The sequence below is a fragment of the Leguminivora glycinivorella genome, chromosome 1 (assembly GCF_023078275.1).
Source record: "Leguminivora glycinivorella isolate SPB_JAAS2020 chromosome 1, LegGlyc_1.1, whole genome shotgun sequence".
NCBI lineage: Eukaryota > Metazoa > Arthropoda > Insecta > Lepidoptera > Tortricidae > Leguminivora > Leguminivora glycinivorella.
This window is the reverse complement of record NC_062971.1, coordinates 35,513,628-35,537,424: the sequence shown is the minus strand read 5'-3', so window position 1 is coordinate 35,537,424 and position 23,797 is coordinate 35,513,628. Positions and strand designations below refer to the sequence as shown.

Below are 23,797 nucleotides of genomic sequence, written 5' to 3'. Positions count from 1 at the left end.
AACTACTAAGAACTATGCAGATACGATGACAATGCTGTAATAAAATAAAGTGAACAAAAACGCTTGCTTTGTGCGACGATTTTATGGTTTTAACAGTTCATGTAAGACATGCATGTGTAATATATAGTTTGACTAGCGTTTGCCCGCGGCTTCGCTGCCTTAAATTAATTCGAAAATTGCGGAATGCTCCATACCAACTTCCACCCCTCATTTTAGGGAAGTGGGTTGTTAGAAAGAGACAAAAAGTAACCTATGTCACTCTCCATCCCGTCAACTATCTCCACTTAAAAAATCACGTCAATTCGTCGCTCCGTTTTGCCGTGAAAGACGGACAAACAAAGACATACACACTTTCCCATTTATAATATTAGTATGGATGTGTGAAGCACTTGAGTGGTCTTATATTTAACTTGATGGCAAATACAACTTAAAATAGAGAAGATTTGAAAGTGTTCACTTATTTTGCTAGAAAATTAAAAAAATATATTAGATAAGATAATCTTTATTGGTAACATACAGGTACACGTCATCGTCAATACAGTATTATTGGGTACAAGTTGTGGTACAGGTACAACAAACAATACAATAGTACTCGTACATATTATTCATAATGTATTCTATTTTGGTCTGTTTTCCTGTGAAAATATTGCCCGAGTTCACCACAAAACCAAAGGGTCAAACCCAATTCCAAGGGATCAAATCTAACTCTGTATTTGGAATGTATCCTGTCTTGTTCTTTTCGTATGTGAACATATTGTACGAGCCCACCATAAAGCCCAATCCAAAGGGATCAAAGCTGACTCTGACAGTTTTGCAGTATTGGCTCCCCTATGCGCTAAGTTGCGATATAATTGGATATGCGGAGTCAGTAATCGGTGCCAAGTGGCAAGACGGGGCGTTCAACCGCCGATAGCGGAGGTACGAGTATGACAGTCTCGACCGATGCTATCTCCCGTTATTTATTGCCGATGCAAATTATACTCTCGACCACCGCCACCAATGCATTTTTGTAAACTATTCATATACTCTCACACACTTTACATACAGTCAGGCGACAACTATTTACTCGGAAATTAAATTATACCATAACTATGAACTATGACACCTTGATCAAATTGCTAAGGCTAACCATCAGCAAGCGGGCCTAATTACACCGTCTCATCGCCTGTTGGAATTGCAAGGAAACGTGACTTTTATTTGGTGAGACCATCAAGTTGACGGGGGCCTTGGGCGTATCTCCTCTCGGAAATATCACTTTTGGGCATAATAAACCTAACCACAAATTTTAAATATTGAAATAAACCCCGACATAGTGGACCGATTTCCATCACACATGGCTACGAACAATCCCGACTAATTCAGCTTACAAAAAAAAAATCTAAATCGGTTCATCCGTTCGGGAGCTACGATGCCACAGAAAGACACGTCAAGCTTATAACACCCCGTCGTATTTGCGTCGGGGGTTAAAAATAAGTCATGATTTAAATAAACAATCTCCCTTATTATATGTATGTACTATGTATTCGTTGTTATGTAAAATATCGCTCGGGCGTATAATCTGTCTTAAATTTGCATGCTCGTATGTACATGATTATTTAGTTATTATATCATCAACATGAATAATAAATGACTACAGAACCAGCAAACCCTTCGTACATTTGTATCTAACACCATCAACCGCAGAGGGGTTTTGGAGCGGAAAATCATTACCATAGTCAAACACCATGATCCACGTTATTGGCGGTGAGTCACCGCCGGCCCGTTAGGTTACAATTGAGCCGCGTTAAAAAGTGCGCGAGCTGTATACGAGCACTTAGCTGTACGCTTCCGCCCTTCCATTTTTGCGGGGCCCCACTTTCATTCACACTGATTGTTTTGCAAAATTATACATAACATTCGAAACAGCAATCGTTAAATCTTCGACTGGTTTACAAGTACACCTACAGCAAAGGATGAAATTTAAGACACTACAGGAAGGTAAATTTAAAACAGTGGTACAAGAGCCCTAGAAGTTGTTGAAATAGACACCTTAATTTAATCGTTTTGTTCTGTTGTATTGCTTTAAGTTTCGTTGAATCCAAAACCGACGGATAACACGAGGGACCCCTACGTTTCTTGTTTTAAATAAAGCCACGTTGATAAACAAAGTAAATTAATGTACATTTTATATCACTGCACCCCTCGTCTGCGCCTCCAATGGTGCAAAAGAAAGCAGTGGCTCATGGTTCCGCTCGTTTCGGACGCCGATTCTGTGTTGTCTCGCCTTGACTCATCGCTGTCACTCCCATCAGTCCCATCGCTTGCTAGAAAGAAAGTCTAGAAAGGAAGGGTTTGGATTTTAATTCTCCTAATTTGAAAATTCGGGTTTTGCTCTAGTTTCGGTTGAAACCGCAATCTTCGTGTAAAGTCCTTTCGGTACTACTTCGGGGCAGCTTTTTCGCAGTTTATTATTTGGCCGAAACTGCACCTTCACCGGATACATCATTTTTAATGTACCGGAACTCTCCTCTCTTTGGCAGTGCCAATGTGTGTTAGTCCACTTAGGAGTTTGGAGCTTCCTTGCTCTGTAACGCCGTGGCTTGCGTGGGCGACGGTCGCGCGATGGTCGCGCGACGGCGATGCGACGCATACGAAATCAAACCTTATCGATATGGAAGTATGAGACGCGACGGCGACGGTCGCGCGACCGTCGCCCACGCAAGACACGGCGTAATATATCAAGTCAGCACACAGCTAGCTCGTTTCTCCAGGTTCTTTCTAATTCTAAATAATACGAAGCATAAGTTTTACTCATCTCGAGGTCGCAATATACAGGTTAGCACTGCGCGGCGACAGCAGCCCTGCGCGCGGCGCGGGTCGTTGCTCCTCGGCCACTATGGCTACGTATTAATTGCTACTATCTGCGTTATTGTCGGCGTCACATATTGATAACCGACTCATTTAATTAATGCTCTGGCGTTTTCCCTCCTGTTCTGTCTATTTACAATCATTCTAAATAAACTTTTGCAATTTTCCTTGAATAAAATCAACAAAACTCGTTAGGCATGCCAATTATTTACAAACACTAATGTAATTTATGCAAGTCGTGTTTTATCCCATAAAGTTGTAGGTTACTATACAGTTACTAAATAAACAGTTCGTATGGCCAATTTACTATTCATCTTAATTTTATACGAATGGTACTATTGCCACTCTGTCAGTCAATATTTTGAAAAAACAAAACTAGAAAGAGAAGGTATAGATTTTGTAATGACTTGTTAACATTTCACATGTTTTTATGGAGTTTATCTCATTAATTCACATTATTAATTATTTGTTTATCCATTTAATGTATGGTTTGTTTAACAACAAACGTAAATAAAATATTGTTTACTGTTTGAAGAAAAACCGCATTAGGGTTAATTGACTCATTATTATAAATGACAATTTAGGTCCAAAGTTTACAAGAAAAAAAAAACGTAAATTTCGAAGAACTACTCTGACTACGGTAAACAATGTAATCAAATAGTTTTTCTAATGATTTAAGCACACATACGTTGGTTTAATTTACAGGGAATTTAATATGTCCTAGTCGTTCTCACCCTGCATGACCGCCAATTTCATAAGGCGGACTATGAGAGCAGGGATTGGTTTATATGGGAACGCCTATTCCATACAGACAAATAAAAAATAGATACCCTAACACCAATTAAATGCTTATTTAGATCATTATGACCGCCACGCTCGCTTAACGGTTTCTACTGTCATTATCAATAACATTGTAAACGAAATCCTATTAAACGCGCGTGATTAGTTGGATGGTTGTAAATCTTACTATTAATCGTTTCCTACGCAATGATGTTATTTATTTACGGCAATAAGACGAACTGCCAAACATCTCTCGATGTCAAAATATATGGCCTAGGGTTCTCTGATCGCCTCCCACTAGATGACATGTTAAAATTATACGCTAAAATTTTACTAATTTACACCTCGAAATTTATTCCTATGTCTAATTAAAATTCGTTGTAACTCCGAATTTTATTAATGTGACGAAATAATATCCACTAGGTTCTTATCACGAGGACAATGAGGAAGAAAATATACTGAGCTGCTATATTTGCATTTGCAGTGGGTAGTTGGTAGCCCTAAGCATTACATCGCTCCTATGTGACTAAACGTTTTAAAAATATAATAATGGCGCAATTTGCGCTTGAAAGTGCAATCCGTGAGCTTCAGCTGTCGGTTACAACAATGACCACTCGAATCACATCGCTCGAGACCAAGATAGCTGAGCAATCTGCGTTAATTATGAATCAGTCAGATACAATTAAAACATTCAAAACGAAATTTGAGGGTGCTGCGCAGGAACCAACAAGCCGTAAGTCCATCAGTAATATCCCACCAGCAGCGCTACAGCGGCCGGCGCGTCTAGCAAAACTGAAAGCCGTTGCAAATATAACAGCGCCTGTCTCCAAGAAAGCAAGCGCTAAAGCCGCTGGCAAGCCTGACAAGCCCGTACTGATAGCGTCAGATGTTGGCGGAACAGTCCCGACCACACCCGAGGTGAGCCGAGCGCAGCCGACGACGTCTACCACTTCCAACGAGCCTACGGTAAGCGATCGGGCCACAACGCTAGCGATTGCTACGCCCGCTCCCGCGCCTGCTACCGCTCCTGCTCATTCAAACAAACAGAATGAGTTGGATACCAACTCACCACACAGTGACGATAAATGGCATACAGTACTAAGCCGAAAACGCCGCCGAGTTTTCACTGGCGCAGGAAATACAGACAACGACATTCTAACAATTGAACGCATTAAGTATGTACAAGCCTGGTCTTTTCGACCGGAAACAACGACGCAAAATGTCTTAAAATATTTAAAACAAAGCATTCCATGCGACGATATTACTGTAGAAAAGCGGAATATTAAAACGAATTTCCACGCCGCATTCGTCGTAAGCTATCCGGAAAGTGTTATGGAGCAAATCTACACGCCAACATCGTGGCCACCGGGTGTGAAGATATCGGAGTGGTTTCGGAGGGGACTGGCGGACCGCGGCCCGCCGCCACTCTCACCGACGGCCGGCGCGAGCGCACGTCTAGCTCGACCTCCGCCCGCTCCCGCTCGCCACTGTGATAAGAATGAATCTCCGCCGCATGACGACTTCACAACAATCAAAGTATGCCACCAAAACATAGCTGCTTTGGAAAATAAAACGTTACGATTAGAAGTGTTACTAAGAGACGAAATGAAGTGTGATATTCTTGCGATCTCCGAGCATTGGTTGACAATAGATAAATTAAAATGTGTGAACATTGACGGTTATAAACTCGCGTCTAGTTATTGTAGGAGTATTACTGCGCACGGCGGTTCTTGCATATTTATTAGTGATAACGTTAAATGTCACGAAAATTTTGATTTAGTTCAGTTATCCACTGAGAGATATTGTGAAATATCTGCAATAGATTTAGTTGAATTAGACATAACGATAGTTTGCATATACCGTACTAACTGAATTAGTAATATTGACTTTCTTATACAATTCGAACGGTTGCTCAATAAGATCAGCGAAGCCCATCTTAACTGCTTAATCATCGGTGACGTTAATATTAACTGCCTAGGCGAACCAAATGCGGACGTAAACAGATGGTCCGATTTACTATCTACCCATGGCATGGTAAATAAGGTCGACTTTCCCACTCGCGTCACCGCCACTACCTCAACCTGCCTTGACCACTTATACTCGAATTTGTCTACAGATTTCGTTAGTGTTGAACCTGTGACCACTAATTTGAGTGACCATCTTGCGGTGATGGGAGTATTACGACTTCGGAATAACCGTTCAAAAATGGTAACCCACGGTTACTCAAGAAGTTTCGCACAGTCAAATCAATTACATTTTTCTGCTGCTATTGAGAGCGTTGACTGGGGTCTAATTTTTGCAAAAAATAACGATGCCGACAGCCTCGCAACATCACTCATAAATATAATTTCAAGTAAAGTCGATATCTGTTTTCCACTAAAAAAGAAATTAATTAGAAATTGCCCCTCCTGGGTTAACAATGACATAAAATTATTTAAATCTTTTTTATTTGACCTAATAGAATTAAGTAAGCGACATACAAGTAATGAAAATATTATTAATCTTATTACTGAGATAAAATTGCAATTTGATATTTTAATTAGGAATAAAAAATTTAATTATTATAGCGATATGATTAACAATGGAACTAATAAATCTAAAATGATTTGGAATGTCGTAAACAAGGAAAGGGGGAAAAACAACTGCCCGCGATTGGATGTCACAGAGGTTGTTGTGAACACGGACGGGACACAGTTCGCAAGCAAAAAGGCCGCTGTTGACGCTCTGAACACGAGGTTCCTCAGCGCCGCGGAGGCGAGCGGCGCGCCGCGCGCCGACGGCGCCGGCGCCCTTCGCCTGCTGCACGCTGCGCGCCCGGCCGCAGATCGATCCCTTAGGCTCCAACCATTCAGCGCGGACGAGGTATACCTTTTGATAACCTCCCTTATTCCGCCGATAGCCTCAATGGACATCTACGGGATAAATATGAAAATACTGAGGGCAGCTCCAACCCCTTTAGCTTATGGCATGGCTGAACTATTCAACCGATGTATAAGGGAGGGCACCTACCCTAAACCTCTCAAAATTAGCAAAATAGCTCCCATTTTTAAAGGCAAGGGAGTAAAAAGGGATATGGACGCCTACAGACCCGTTGCTATTATCCCCGCCATGGCGAAAGTCCTCGAGAACGGTCTCAGCCGTCGCCTAACGAGCTTTCTGGACTCGACCAACGCGCTATCCGAAAGACAACACGCCTACCGTGCAGGTCGCTCCACAATCTCATTAACTCGTGATGTGGTTAGACGCGTGGTCGATGCTAGAGAGAAGAAGCAGCAGGTGGCCGTGCTGTGCTGTGACCTGTCCAAGGCTTTCGACGTCGCGGACCACTCAGTTTTGACAAACAAGTTAAAGCACTATGGGATCGATGGTCAGGCACTTTCCTTGTTTGAGAGCCTTCTGCACCACAGGTCTCAAGTTGTGGTCGGAGATGGTGGACAAGCCAGGTCAGATCCACTGGAAACTACAATGGGTGTGGCCCAGGGCTCATCAGTATCAAATATCCTTTTTTCCTTGTTGCTGAATGACCTGCCGCATGCCATACAGGCAGCTGAGATCCTAATGTACGCCGATGATATTGCTGCTATCATCACAGCACAATCAGTGGCCACTCTCGAAGGAAAACTGAATGACACTGCGGCGCAACTTGCACATTGGTTTGATACCAATGGCCTGGCGTTAAACCTTAAGAAGACCCATTACCTGGTATTCGATCTGTCAGGCCGCAGTCCGATACCGCTCTGTGTTTCTGTGAATGGGACCGCCCTAGACCAATTAAGTACCACTCGATTTTTAGGGTTCGAAATAGATACTTGTCTAAAGTGGGACCATCACATTAACAAACTAAGCGCAAGAATCGGCAGCGCATGTTTTGCCCTGGGTCGAGTAACCAGGTTGGTGTCGGACGAGGTCGCGCGCTCATGCTATTTCGCCACGGTGCACTCGCTGATCCAATATGGCGCGGAGCTCTGGGGACGCTGTGCCGAGTGGGAGAGGGTGTTCCCTCTCCAGAAGCGCGCAATTAGAATAATTGCCCGCGTGCCACACAACACTCCCGCAAGATCCCTCTTTATAAAAATGGGAATACTGACCTTACCGGCTATAGTGATCATGCAGGTGGCTGTGTATGTGAGGTCGAACCTTACAGCTTACAAGACTCACAGCATGATACACGGGTACAACACGCGGAACACCCACAAGCTCGCCGGCGTGAGCCGCAAACTGGCCAGGTCGGCCAAGCTCACCCATGTCATGGGGCCCGCCGTTTACAACAACTTACCTGACACCATCACTAGCGCCCAAAGTTTAAGCAGTTTTAAATGTCGCCTAAGACGCTGGCTTGTTGAGCACCCGTTTTATGATTATAACGAGTACTTAAATTATCACGTAAAGGATAGTACGTAGCTTATTAAAAGTTTATACTTTATCATTAAATTGATTGTAATTATTAACGATATATTTAAATATATTATGTTCTGTATTATAACGTGTAAATCGGCTTTACCAATAAATAACTTATGACTTATGCACTAGAGATAATTTGATTTGTCCTTCATGATCAAATTTAGACCGTGATATTTGACGTTTCTCATCAGTATCAAAGGTGGTGTAAGTTGACCTAATAACCTTTCAGAAGCTGCATCTAGTGCGGATCAGGGATGAGCGGCTAGGATACATGCATTGTGCGCCACACGAGGCGTGTCTTTCTACTTCAGTAAACAAAGACGGCCTTGCGCGCCGTATCGTTTTATATTCGCCGCAACCACTGCGGTTGCACGACACACACCGAAAATCCATTATTTTTATTTCATAGTAACATATTTAGAAGAAAATGTTGTGTTGTTACCGCGGTGTCAAAAATGAAGCCCTTGCCTTGCCACTACTGTCTTTGACACTGCCCAGCTGACCTTTCGTTTTCTCACGTTATAGTAACATACTGTCTACACATTTATGAAACCAATATACGACAAAATGGTCTTCCTACAAAATATTTTTTCTCAAACATGCAATGAAATATTGTCTTTACGTTCCTTAAAATGGGCTGGGAAGTATCGCTTTTTGGGCGCAACAACTCGAGAGGACTGTAAAGGGATTTCATATTATTTTTTAGGCCTAGGCCTGCAAAGTAACTTTTTTTATAAAATATTGTCCTTTAGAGCATTTTTTTTATTTCATTGTATGTTTGAGAAAAGCACTATACATGCCTCGGCGTGAAAACGGATTCCCGGCCTCGTATCCCTATCCGGCCTCGCTCGCACGCTCGCTCGGCCGTATATACCCACTTGGCCGGAAATCCTCATTTTCCCGGCCTCTGATGTAATGTACTATTTGTTTGTGACAAGAATTTTTTTATGTACTTTATTTGACAAATTGACTTCAACTCGTTACATAGTGTTTCCTTGTTTTTGTCCCGGATGGGTATTCAGTTTTTCTTGTTCCTCTTGTCATGAGCACCTTGTCAGTTGTTCTGTAAATTTCAGATAGAGTGGTCCAAGTTTAATTTGATTCAGTTGTTTGTAATTATGAACCCAACATTTTATGACAATATAAATATCATAGATAATGATGTATCGTAGTTCTAACTGTAGAAATCGAAAATTTATTTAATAGTTATTTGTTATACAAGGGGGCAAAGTTGTATTTTAACGCCGAGTGTGGAATTGAAAAACGAGCAAGAGAAAGGATTCTATAGTTGAACCACGAGCGAAGCGAGTGGTTCGAAAATAGAATCCTGAACTTGCGAGTTTTTTAACACACGAGAAGTAAAAATCCATTTGCACCCGAGTGTAACACAAAACTTTTCCCCTCACTAAAGCGAGGAAACTACAACGCAATAGAATGCGTTTATCACTGCTTCCAGTAGTTCCACAGGTGGTAAATCATCTTAGTTATACTAGATTCACCTACTTTTATCAATTTTAAAGCAGATAATTAGACTTTATTCAAGGTCAAATTACTTTACCCACTAGTGGATAAAATGCGTTTTTACCCGCTGGTATTAAAGGACAAAACACGTGTTTCCGAGCTAGTGAGGGGAAAAAATATTGTAGGAAAGGTACAAAGTAATGCGAATTTATCGCATTGCACATTGTTTTATCGCAAATTGTTGGTAATCATTATAAATATAATATTTCCACGAATTCTGCAACCGTGTTCGTTTATATTGGTCGGTTATTGTTTACATCCCGGGCTGAAGAGTAAATTGCGTATGCGAACTAATCCGCTTTAATTCGCCTTTTCATGCGATGTGGTGATTACTCATGATTCATGATGTATTCACTAGAATGAAAATATTATACAATTTCGTCTATGTTCTTATGTTGAAATGCAGCTAAAGTATGCCTTAGGATATCTTTTTTTTTCGTTAATTAAATCAAAATAAAAAGTTTTTTTATATCAAAATACATGGAGATAAATTTTTGGCAATAGTTGATTGAAGTATTGATCACTGTGTTGTATATTTCATGTGTAGCTTTAGGTATATGCGGTGCGGCTAGTGGCAGCCCTATGTGAAACGTAATATGTCTTCGATCAAGAGCATTGAAGGGTAACTACTTATCTAAAAATGAGCGCCAATCTACCGTTACAAAAAATAGCAGTATAAATTGTAATGCGCACTACGGGCTCCCTTCAGTCGTAGCAGGGACACCTCCGGGATCACACCGACGCAGCACCTCAGCAGCATGGCCGACGACAAGGTGGGCGCAGTGCTGTGCTGTGATAGTTTGTGCTAAAACTGTATAGTATATTAGTCTATAGACTACGTACAATAGCATCTCTCTATGAGGCTAAGTGCGGAAATCGGAGCCCATAACCATAGTCTATAGACTCTATATTTGATTGAAATCTACGAATTCAACATATTAAGCAGTATAAGGAAGAGAGTCGCTCATACAAGATTGTGGCAAGGGTGACATTGACCCTGTGCATTGGTATAAGTACGATCGACTAAGATAATCGTTGCAAGTTAATCGATAAGTTTAGATATAAGGTTTGGGTTTTTAGGCTCGACGTCATCTGTAGCGTCGAATCATAACTAAAGCGGGTGCGTTTCTTTTTAGGCGGCCGAAGCCACCCCGGAGTCCGTCGAGAATAAAATAGCGGAAGTCGCGCAGCCCATCGTCGAGACGAAGGAGGAGAAGACCCCCGAGACGCCCGTCACCGAGCCCCTGACCAACGGCAGCAGCACGCCCGACTCGCCCAAGCCCGAGCTCGCCGCCGACCCGCCCGCCGCCGCCGAGCCCGCGCCCGTCGCCGCACCGTCGAGCCGCGCCCGCGCCCGCACCCGTCACACCCGCACCCGCACCCGTCGCCGTCAGCGACACGACGCCCGAACAGCTCCCGGTCAACGGCCTCTCGCTAGACGAGCCCAAACCCTCGGCGCCCGCGGAGCCCGCCGTGCAGGACAGCCAGCCCGCGCCGGCGCCGGCCAACACAGAGGTTTGTGCCGCCCCCCCTCCACACCCCGCGCCCCCGCCGCTCCCCGCCAGCCCGCCCCCCTCCTGCGTCGCGTCCTTCGCCGCCACCACCATGGCCCCCGAGCTGCTGCACGCCGAGCCCGTGTCGCCCGCTGCACCTGAACACCTACACGAAACTAGTGCTGAGGCGAGACAGACTGATAACACTAATTTAGTTGTAACTCAAATTTCCCCTCCCTTGAAGGAAACCGCCCCGGCGCCGGTGACCGCGAACGAAGATGGAGACTGTGAGGCTCCCTCCGCTAGCGAAATTATCGATGCTCCCGAGGAGATTAAACCCGAATCTGAGATGATTAAACCCGAACCTGAGGCGATTAACCGCGAACCCAAGGCGATCAAAACGGAAGAAACGTTAGCGAACGAGCGCGTCGTCGCCGACAGTATTAAAACGCCCGTAGAATCGGTCGAAATTGCCGAAATCCCCAAAGCGGAGCCCGAAATCGAAAGCGAAGTCGTGGACCCCCCGAGTGTCGACAGTGACGCCCCGGTACCGAACGTGAACGGAAACGACTCGATAAAAACGGAAAGTCCGGCAGCGGAGCGGGCGAACGGTATCGACGACGTGGCGGCCGTCGAGCCCGGCTCCGAGACGGACGAGCCCTCCGAGCCGGCCTCGTGCGGCGAGGAGCTGCCGCCGCCGCCGCCCGAGGACGAGCTGCCCGCGCCCGTCGTCAGCAACGGCCACCACGACACCGACGACATCCCCGACGACGCCGAACAGAAAATACTAAAGAGCAAGAAAGTAGACGCGCTCGGGAACATAGTGGCGGAGGTGGAGTGCAACGGGAACGGCGACGCGGAGTCGCCCGCGCCGGCGTCCGAGTCGGGCTCGCTGCCGCCGCCGCCCGCCGAGCCCGCCGCCGCAGACCAGGTGAATACCGTCGGACCTTGATCTTGTAGTCGACTAGTTTCCCTAAGGACCGTTTGGCGCCCCGTTAACAGTTTTAGTTTCATGTGCATTTCCGCCAGCATGCGTCGACCGTCAATAACAGGAAGACTCGGAGACTCGCCGCCGAAGCCGCCGACCCTCCCTCCCCGCTTGCGTTTGCTCCCGACATTAACACCTAATACTTCGGCATGACACGTTTGTAACTCACCTCACCTACTTGTCGCTTCTAAAATAACGTTTGGAAGTATTTAGTGTGGAATGGCTAATCGATTAAAACCATGTTCATCAGTCGAGGTCGGAGTTTTCACCTTGAGGCGTCAACGAGGCGTTAGGATTCAATTGTTTTATCATATATTTTATCACTTTTTTATACTTTGATACTAATTGATCGTAACAAATAAAATGCAAGACAGTGCTTTTCTTATTAGAGATGTCAGTTATTAATTAGTGTTCGACTAAAGCTACATACTGTTTTGCCGAAACCGAAAAAAGGCTCTTCGGTCTAGTATTTTGTCAAAAGAATTTTGGCGAAGCTGAACCGGCATTTTTGTCGGAAAACTTTTCACACTAAAATCTCCGAAGATAAACTGAAACTAAAAAGAATTTATCACAATATTGACTCTACTGTAATATAAATATTAAAAAGTTGTTACTATTAAACTCTCCATCTTACTGTATGGAAACGCCATGGTATGAAAACTCCGATCTCTGGTCACGAGTTAGCCTTGACTCGTCTCTGGCTGGACTGATTCTAAAATTTCTAAGGTAAGGTGGGGAAGATTGAAGGGTTTCTAATGAAGGGTAAGATAGAAGCCCCTCGTAGCGCTTTGTTATAGGGAATATTTTTCATCGTACCCCTTATTAAAATTCCTTCAATCTACCCCCACCTTACCTTACCTCATTCTTATGATGACTCGGGTTCTGACACTTGTGATAACTTTGTGTTTATGTTCCAGTAATATTTTAAGGAATTTGTAAATATTTAGTACTTAGTTTATCGAGAATGCTGTAATTATAAATGTGTCCGCGACCAACAAAGCGTCCCACATTGTCACTTACCATAAAGACGAGCTTTGCTGATGCTTAGCAGTATTTGCTATGTCTAGCAACTAAGTGGGACGTTCTTCCGGACGCGAACACATATAGTTTTGTTAATGCTGAACGATTTTAATAGTTAGTAGCAAATTGATGCTAAGACACTGAAAAACTTAAAATGTAGTGTACAAATTAGCATGGCGTCCGTAATAATTTGTAGGTACTTACTTAATACTTGAACGCTCAATTCGGACAGTAGATTCAAACGCCGGCCGATTTGCCGGTCCGCGCTGTACGCATTTCGCGCTTTTCTTTAGTGTATATATATTATATATATATATCTATTTTAGATTTCTGTTTATATTTTTATACGTAGTGGCTTGAATGAATGCTAAAAACAAAACAAAAAGATATGAAATCAGTTTATTACAATTTTTTAATCCAATATTTCGCTCCATTTCAACGCCACAATTTGATTAGCGAGTCATCACTGACCCGGGTTATAGACAAGTGCACACATCCAACCTTTTCTAATAAAACTGACAAACAGACATAGCTGGGCATTAACTCGTTAATCCGTTAATCGTTAATTAACGAAGTTAACATTTCGATTAACGGATTAACTTTTAAGTTAACTTGAAAAAATGTTAACGGACTCGTTAACTTCCGTTAAATTTCTCCGAGTCCGTTAATCGTTAATCTAGTAGGGCACAGGCGCAATCTGCGCTGCGAAAAACACGTTCTGAACGCTACTTTAAAAGCCCGAAGTACGGCAAATCCTATGATTTGCTGGTAAATCCTAGGTTTTACCGATGTCGATTGCTAAAAGTCCGAAATATTACCTAAAAAAGTATTCTTCACGTGGATTTGCTTTTACTAACTTTGATTCGGTGAATCCTAAGCTTTACCATGGCGACTGTTGTAATGATAGGGCAGCAAATTCGAGCCCTAATTACGACCACATTCGCTTCCCTAGCCTCTACCGCCCAAAGTGCCACAACAGTCCCGTCACCGCCAGCATCTCTCCTGACACAGCTCTTGGCAGTAGCTCAGGCGATCACTGCCTTCCACGTGCAGCCTAGAGTTCAATAGGCTAGCTGTCATTCGGCCTTTTACAGAAATATAATACGTTATAGTGGATACTGATGCAACTAAATATTTAAAGAAAAGTTAATTTTTTTTCACGTGTTAACGGATTAACGATTAACTTTAACTTACGTTAAATTTGTCGAAATGTATCGCTTTAACGATTAACGAAGTTAACTTTTTTAGTAACGGATTAGCGATTAACGAAGTTAACTATTTGATTAACGGTGCCCAGCTATGCAAACAGATAACGTGAAATATTAACAAACCTATCGAAGCATATCAAAAGATAGTACATGTAATTATCCTTTTTGATGGAAAATGTTTCTACCTCCTAGTAATCGGCTGTGTGCACTGCAAGGACTTGTAGTAAACTCCAATTCTAATAATTTCATACTCGAGTAGTGTTAAAAATATATTTCTACTTGTTTAGATCTTAGCTCATGGCAGTCATGGCTACATTGGAACTGTGTTTTTTTTTAGCAAATAGAAGTTGGTCGTTTTTACATTATTTTCCAATCATAAATGATAGTATTTCAATACAAGTATACATATAGATACATATATTCTAATGTTAAAAAACGAAGCACATAGTTTTTTGAATGTCGTTCAGCATCATTGAATAATTAGATCGATTGGTAACTAAAATAGTCAGACATTGAGTGGAGTACCAACAGACTAACTAATATTCTCGGTGTGTTGTAGGAGCCCCTGCCCATCGCGGACAAGATCGCCGACTTGATACCAGAGATCCCGACCATCCCCGAACTGAAGACCGAAACGGTAAATATTCTCTCATTTACATACATTTTTATCAACCATAAATTTAATATCTGCAGAGTGCAGGCGATGCTATTTACTTAAAAATATATTTAAAAGTGGAAAAATGCACTGTGACAATTAAATTCTCGACCAGGGTTCGAGGATATATATCAAGATATATATCCGATATATATCCAGTAGGCCTAGCACATGATGGCCGCGAGAGTATGTCGCCGCGAGATAGATCACACGTCTTCTTCTGACTGTATTAAAGACATAAGGACGGGTAGTCTATCTCGCGGCGACATACTCTCGAGGCAATCATGTGCTAACCCTGCAGCGGGGTTCGACGATATATATTATATCAATGGATATAAATATCCGATATTTATCATTGTTTATAAATATTGCAATACAAAAATGGTTTTAAAAAATGTTACATTGTTAAAAATATTGTTTTTTTGAGTGTGTTACAGTTTTTCTACTAAATGCTATGTTTTTAGTAGAATTTTCCTTATCTAAAGTTGTATTCATAAATAATGCAACAAAATAATAATATGTCTTCCATACAAAATGGATATATATCAAAGTTGATATATATCATAAATATCCGATATTTTGATATTTATTATAAATATCAGATATTTTCGAACCCTGTTCTCGACTCGGAATGCCTAGGATAGCAAATATATTTGTTGTAAATCAATTCAGTTAGTTTTGACCCTTCTTTTTTTTCTCGAATTTCTGTCACAATTAAGGTTATGGGCATAATTCATTTTAGCATCTTGAACTTAATTGTGTTTTATGTAATAATGTCACAGTCAATCTGACGACAGATATGAAAATCGCAGGAAACTCATTTAAGGGAAACAATCAACGTCAGTTTTTTTGTGAAATTATCCTAAGTGAAGTTGTGTTGTAAGATTAGTGTTGTGTTGTGAGATGAGCCTTCTCTAATAGTACCTAGTAGTATAGTATCTGAGTGTTCCCGGCGTGGCTAACGCTGTGAGTTGTTGCAGGAGAGCGCGGTGGCGGTGGCGGACTAGAGCAGGGAGCAGCGTCCAGAACAAGCCTTTAATTTATTCCCATTTCGTGGTAAAGAGTGTCGAACTAAGTTCGCTCGTTTCACGTTCGGTTTTAAATGTGACCTTTCATATAGAATATTATAGTATAAGTTTAGCGTGCTTTGCTTCTGAATTAAAAAATATACATTTTATTCGCTAGGATCGAGTTTTATAATTATATACGGTAACAAAGTTATGTAGGCAGTATACGGTGCGATAAGTTGGTGCCATTATTACAGGGGTATAAGTTATGTGTCGCGGCTCCGCGGCCGCCGACTCTCGGGAGCGCGTGATGTAGGGACTTGTGTCGTCGATACTTGCTGCCGGGCCTGGCCGGCGGAACCGACCTTAATCATAGGTACTTTTAGCTGAAAATTGGATCTGAATCTGATTAGATCAATGATACCTAAAAACCCTTTAAGTTAATGTCTACCACCTTTTAATAAATACTAGTGAATTGTACTTTTTCAGTCTGCGGTTTACTTAATATATTTCGACCTAATTTAACGAAAACAACGGCAGTAAATAAAGTACAGTATTAGTTAATTTGCCACTCCGACTGTCGTCGTGCTGCGCTATTGCTACATTCCAATTGCTCAATTTTACTAACCGGGTGAACTAAAACTACGAATAATATGTCTCGTCTAGCATTAATATCGATATTAACTTCCGATCGTGAAATGGTGTAGCAGCTACTAGCGATTTAGCAGGGGTGGCCAAACGGCGGACCGACTGCATTAAATTTGTATCTAGTGAAAAGATGTATGATAGTTTGTCGACCCCTGAAGTAGCATATCATGGTCCGTACCGCGGCCGGCACACAGCGCGCAGGTGGCGCCTCGCGTCAGATCTCAGCTATTGTGGCTATTTAGTTCGAAAACTTACGAGTGACACTCATCCGAGTCTAACAAGGGTGCGTTCTAACGAACCACTTAACATTTTATACGTATAAAATGATACAAGTATCATCGATATTATTACGCAAGCTCGAAAGGTTTACTATTATGTATATACGAATAAATGATTTTTCATTAACCTTATTTTAAAAACTGTTAATTGCGTGTCGAGAGTATAAATTCAGTGTACATTGTTAAATAATGAAGTCGAAATTAATTTGATTTATTATATCATTAGTGTGGTAATTTTGGTTACTGTAAACTCGTGTATAAATTTAGTTTGATGGTGAGCTCTCTGTAATGAAGTGGGGAAGGATAAGGATAGGTTAGTGAGTTAAGGCGCGTCGTTATCAGCTCGGTCGACTCGACCGCGACGCTAACTAGCGCTAGCGGAGCGGTCACCCAGACTTCACACAAACGGCCTATTGGCTGCCAAATTTTTTGAAAATTTTAATCTTGATATTCAGTGGCCAAAGTTTTGATTAAACTATACAATTTTTATGCATATACAGACATACACAATTATATTACTGTAATATTTAGATTAGTACGTGTAATAGGAGTCGATTAATGTAAGTTAGTGAAAGCAGTGCAATACTTAGTGCTGCTTTAGTGTATCGGTTTCCACCTCATACCTATATAGAATTAATATACTATTGGATTTATCAATAGCAACGGCGTCCATTTGTCATATGGTTTCATAATCATTTTTGTAATTTTGTACATTTTTTACTAAATTGAAGTGACGATTGCACGATGAGGAGACTCAGGATATAGCAGTAAATGTGTGAGACATTCCATATCCAACCGCCGCTCGCGGCTCCGTCCCTCATCCTTCGTGGCGTTTACTCTAATGGAATTGTTTATATATTATACATTCATAATATATTTTTTCTTTACAATTTATATTTATGCTTGTATAATGTTTATTATAGGAACGTGCGAGACCAGCGCAAGTGTTGAGCTGTAATGTAACAACTTGTTCCTTCAACTTATATGCTAATGAATTGATATTGCAAGTCGAATTGTGTCAGCTATTGAAATATTTACATTTTAATAATATATCATTATAAACTCAAATATTGTTTGCTCATAATGGCAATGTGCGACTTGTATGATAATTATGATATTCCAATTTTTATTAAACTTAAATGTTGATGTGTGAATGTCTCTAATCAATAAATAATAAAACCAGCAAAGGTATATTTTAGTTGTGTTTACCCATATCTACTCTAATAGGGTGCATTGGGGTAATCTCGAAAGTCAGATTATAATCACCATTATTGCCATCATATCAAGCTAGATTTCTGTGCTTCGAAATTACCCCAATACACCCTACCTACTCCTGTATATTTCCTTCATTTCCTTGTTCCCGAGTGCATCATAAGCAGCGGTGTGGTCGGATTTAAACATGCTTATTAGAAGACTAATGATTGCTCATAGCACAGTCCGCAAGAAACTTTTGCGCATGTTCAGTAACCTAGTGATCCAGCCTATTCAGCACAATAGGGACTATTTGGGAGGGATATTGACACTTCGCCGTTCATTGGCTGTTCAACAAGGAAACTAAAGGAAACATTGACGCTGAGTAACAATACTACATTACATCAGAGGCCGGGAAAATGAGGATTTCCGGACAAGTGGGTATATACGGCCGAGCGAGATTTATTTATGATATTATATAAATCTAACATCTTCTTTACATTTAATAGGAGTTTATAGTTAATTTTTCTACAGATTTTTATGTTTTTACGAAAAAGTTTTGAAGTTTTTTGACCACAATGTCACTCAGTGGATATGTAAAAGTGATTTATAGAGGGTTCTTTTGTGTTTATTCTACTGTTTTTTAAAAATTTAAGTTCATTTTGTTAAGATTTCTAATATTAATAAAAGATTTCACATATGTCTTTTTTTGTTATTTTTATACATTAGTAAGTTTGTAACTCAGTGGATCACCCAGCTCCAGAAACACTGATTAAAGTTCATTTTTTTCTCAGTTCTTACAAAAATGCTATTAATTTCATTGAATTTTATGTAGATGCATTGACTAATGAACACGAAAAAACAATTGTTATCATTCAAACTAACAACATTTATAAAAACACAAGTTTTTCAAAACGCTACAACAAAATAAAAATCCGCCCATTGGCCGATGAGTTGTATGGAAACTAGTATTCTATCTATAAATATATAAAAGAAGAAGCTGACTGACTGACATATCAACGCACAGCCGAAACCGCTGGTCCTAGAGATTTCAAATTTGGCACGTAGGTTCCTTATATAGTGTAGAAGAGCACTAAGAAAGGATTTTCCAAAATTCACCTCCTAAGGGGGTCAAGTGGGGGTTCAAAGTTTGTATGGGGAAACAAGATTAGTTTGACTATTTTATTCGAAACTTCACAGGAAGATTCCTTAAGACATGACTGAATACGTGTTTCAGGTTTTTTGAAAATTTAACCCCTAAAAGGGTGAAAAGGGGGTGATAAAGTCAAAAAATCAATATGGGTATCGTTTTTATGGTTTATCGGGTCGCTGATCATGATAAATACAACGTTTTTAAAATCTAACGAGACGGAAGTTAAATACCTTCTCCCCTGTTGTGGTGTCTATCTAAATATATACAAGAGGAGCTGACTGACTGACTGACTGACATATCAACGCACAGCCGAAACCGCTGGTCCTAGAGATTCCAAATTTGGCACGTAGGTTCCTTATATAGTGTAGAGGAGCACTAAGAAAGGATTTTCCAAAATTCACCTCCTAAGGGGGTCAAATGGGGGTTCAAAGTTTGTATGGGGAAACAAGATTAGTTTGACTATTTTATTCGAAACTTCACAGGAAGATTCCTTAAGACATATGACTGAATACGTGTTTCAGGTTTTTTGAAAATTTAACCCCTAAAAGGGTGAAAAGGGGGTGATAAAGTCAAAAAATCAATATGGGTATCGTTTTTATGGTTTATCGGGTCGCTGATCACGATAAATACAACGTTTTTAAAATCTAACGAGACGGAAGTTAAATACCTTCTCCCCTGTTGTGGTGTCTATCTAAATATATACAAGAGGAGCTGACTGACTGACTGACTGACAAATCAACGCACAGCCGAAACCGCTGGTCCTAGAGATTCCAAATTTGGCACGTAGGTTCCTTATATAGTGTAGAGGAGCACTAAGAAAGGATTTTCCAAAATTCACCTCCTAAGGGGGTCAAATGGGGGTTCAAAGTTTGTATGGGGAAACAAGATTAGTTTGACTATTTTATTCGAAACTTCACAGGAAGATTCCTTAAGACATATGACTGAATACGTGTTTCAGGTTTTTTGAAAATTTAACCCCTAAAAGGGTGAAAAGGGGGTGATAAAGTCAAAAAATCAATATGGGTATCGTTTTTATGGTTTATCGGGTCGCTGATCACGATAAATACAACGTTTTTAAAATCTAACGAGACGGAAGTTATTACCTTCTCCCCTGTTGTGGTGTCTATCTAAATATATAAAAGAAGAAGCTGACTGACTGACATATCAACGCACAGCCGAAACCGCTGGTCCTAGAGATTTCAAATTTGGCACGTAGGTTCCTTATATAGTGTAGAGGAGCACTAAGAAAGGATTTTCCAAAATTCACCTCCTAAGGGGGTCAAATGGGGGTTCAAAGTTTGTATGGGGAAACAAGATTAGTTTGACTATTTTATTCAAAACTTCACAGGAAGATTCCTTAAGACATATGACTGAATACGTGTTTCAGGTTTTTTTGAAAATTTAACCCCGAAAAGGGTGAATAGGGGGTGATAAAGTCAAAAAATCAATATGGGTAATATGGTTTATCGGGTCGCTGATCACGATAAATACAACGTTTTTAAAATCTAACGAGGCGGAAGTGAAATACCTTCTCCCCTGTTGTGGTGCAATGGGGTTTAAATATCAAAAAAATATATAAAAGAAGATATTGACTGACTGACTGACATATCAACGCACAGCCGAAACCGCTGGTCCTAGAGATGTCAAATTTGGCACGTAGGTTCCTTATATAGTGTAGAGGAGCATTAAAAAAGGATTTTTCAAAATTCGCCTCCTAAGGGGGTCAAATGGGGGTTCAAAGTTTGTATGGGGAAACAATGTTAGTTTCACTGTTTTATTCGAAACTTCACAGGAGGAATCCTAAAAACATATGACTAAAGACGTGTTTCAGGTTTTTTGAAAATTTAACCCCTAAAAGGGTGAAAAGGGGGTGATAAAGTCAAAAAACTATTATGGGTATCGTTTTTACGGTTTATTGGGTCGCTGATCACGATAAATACAACGTTTTTAAAATCTAACGAGGCGGAAGTGAAATACCTTCTCCCCTGTTGTAGTGCAATGGGGTTTAAATATCAAAAACTCTATAAATTAAGAAACTGACTAACTGACATAATATATCAACACACAGCCGAAACCGCTGGTCCTAGAAATTTCAAATTTGGCACATAGGTTCCTTATATGGCGTAGAGGTGCTCCTCTACGCCAAGGATTTTTCAAAATTCACCTCTTAAAAGGGTGAAATGGGGGTTCAAAGTTTGTATGGGGAAACAAGATTAGTTTGACTATTTTATTCGAAACTTCACAGGAGGATTCCTAAATTACATATGACTAAATACATGTTTCAGGTTTTTTGAAAATTTGACCCCTAAAGGGGTCCAAAGGGGGTAAAGTCAAAAACACAATATGGGTATCGTTTTTATGGTTTATCGGGTCGCTGATCACGATAAATACAACGATTCTAAAATCTAATGAGGTGGAAATGAAATTTTCTCCCCTGTTGTTGTGCAATGGGGTTAAAATATCCAAAATGGCCATAAGTATAGGTTTAGTTTTTATCTTTACTTCTGGTTCAAGAGATTTAAAATTGACACGGAAGTTCCTTAGAGGAGCACTAAGAAAGGATTTTTCAAAGTTCATCTCCTAGCATGATAATTTGACAGGGGCAAGGACAGGGACAGGAACGGCATAGGGACAGGGATAGGGATAGGGATACGTATAGGGATAGGGAAGGGACAGGGATAGGGAAAGGATAGGGATAGGGAGAGGGATAGGGATAGGAATAGGGATAGGAATAGGGATAGGGATAGGTATAGATAAGGATAGGGATAGAAATAGGGATAGGAATAGGGGATGGGGACGGGGATAGGGATAGGGGAGGGACGAGGACAGGGACGGGACATTGGGGTCGGAATAATCGGTCGGCAATCGATATCTAGGCAGTGTAATATGCAGGTGGCTCAGTAAATAGGAAGGGATTAGTAAGTAGGCATCGGCGAGTATCCTGCATCCGTAATAACTTTTACATTCAATGTGCTGTAAGAAGATCGTTGTTTGCTTGCCTTTTATATGTTTACGTTTGCAATAAGTATAAGCAAAATGGAAAAAATTGTAAGCGATAATGCAAGGAAGTACTTTTTACCTTACCGACCATAGCGTCGAGATACTGGCTATGTGGGTTGTATGAAGTTTCCCCAGTATAAATATGTATATAGGTAAAATACATACATATTCGTACCTACTACCTACGCTGTGGTCGCTGTGTAACAATTCTACAATCCTTGCAAGAATTTCTTTTAAAACAATAGTAATATGTGTAAGGTACAGTCAGCCAAAAAAGTGGTTTACCACTTTTCGATCAATAGAGTCAAAAAGTGGTAAATCACTTTCTTGGCTGACCGTACAGCAAATAGATCAGTTACAATGGCCCCCCAGTCGAGAATTGCCCCGCTTTACCTTAATCGAAATAATCGCGGACAGATGTACCTACAAAGAAACCTACGGATCCAAATGAAAATCTTATTTTTTGTAAACGTTTCAATAAGAATACTTTTATTACGCGGGTAAAAGCTAGTATGTAATATTTCTATGTGGGAAGCCTTATTCATAAACGTTTGCTAGAGTTAGAGATGGGTAACTACCCAGGTAAATACCCGACGGTGGGTATTTACCGGGTAAATACCCGATATTTACCTACCCGCGGGTATTTTCATTTTTTCTTCCAAATTTGACGTTTTTAAATGGTGTTTGGGCTAAAATAGATTAATTTAAGTCAGTCTTTGTAATTGTACACATAATGTTTATTCAAATTGGGAACGAATAGGTTGCTATGAGATAAAATGTGATTTTAGTGTATCACTCCAACTATAAAAATCGTGTAATATCATTCTCTGACATTCGGAAATAATTTCAAATGCTTTTAGTATAAATTATAAGTTTGATAAATTAAAACTGTAAATAAAAATATTTTAAAAATCTCTTTTTCAAGCTCATAACTCATACATAGTATGTTTTATGACAAAACTTAGAGATGGGCCGAATATGGACTTTGCCGAATACGAATATTCGGCCGAACATTCGGTTCAACTCTTACCGAACCGAACATTCGGCCGAATATTCGGTTACGTTACGCCATATTTTAAAGGGGATGTTAATTTAAACTATTAAATGATTGATAATGGTTACATATGTTACTACTTTATACTACAGTTATTTTTTTATCATTTAGAGGATAACTTAAACTTAGTTAACAACTCTGAGCTCTTCTCAACTCTTAAACTACCTACGGTTTTTGAATTTTTTTACAAAAAAATTGTATTTATATTTTGACATAGGTTTCTTTCTTTTTAGCAGTTCCTTAAAAAGCTACTAAAATAGGAGCTTATTATCCAGTGGAATTCGTAAGATCTTCATTAGTTATTTACTTTGTTTATTCGGTAAATATTCGGCAATGCAACCGAATTATTCGGCCGAATACGAACATTACGAACATTGAAAAACTTGCCGAATATGCCGAATACCGATTATTCGGCCCATCTCTAACAAAAATGCATATAAACTTTTTTGTAGGAAAATGTGTCTACATTAGTTCGTACATACAATACTTTTCGATATTAATGATAGTTTCCATGAAATATGAAAAAAATACATTTTACCCCCCCTAACCCCAC

The 23,797-nt window shown here is 40.5% G+C and overlaps 1 protein-coding gene across 1 annotated transcript in view; it reads left to right on the top strand.

Annotated features, from left to right (window-relative positions):
- Positions 1-16,032, top strand: part of LOC125239201 (cell surface glycoprotein 1-like) — a 35,536-nt gene extending 19,504 nt beyond the window's left edge. The window contains 4 exon segments of the mRNA XM_048146755.1: positions 10,686-11,069; positions 11,071-11,973; positions 14,818-14,895; positions 15,894-16,032. Of these exon segments, the coding sequence (XP_048002712.1) occupies positions 10,686-11,069; positions 11,071-11,973; positions 14,818-14,895; positions 15,894-15,920 (1,392 nt within the window). The 3' untranslated portion in view covers positions 15,921-16,032.
- The last annotated feature ends 7,765 nt before the right edge of the window (positions 16,033-23,797 follow it).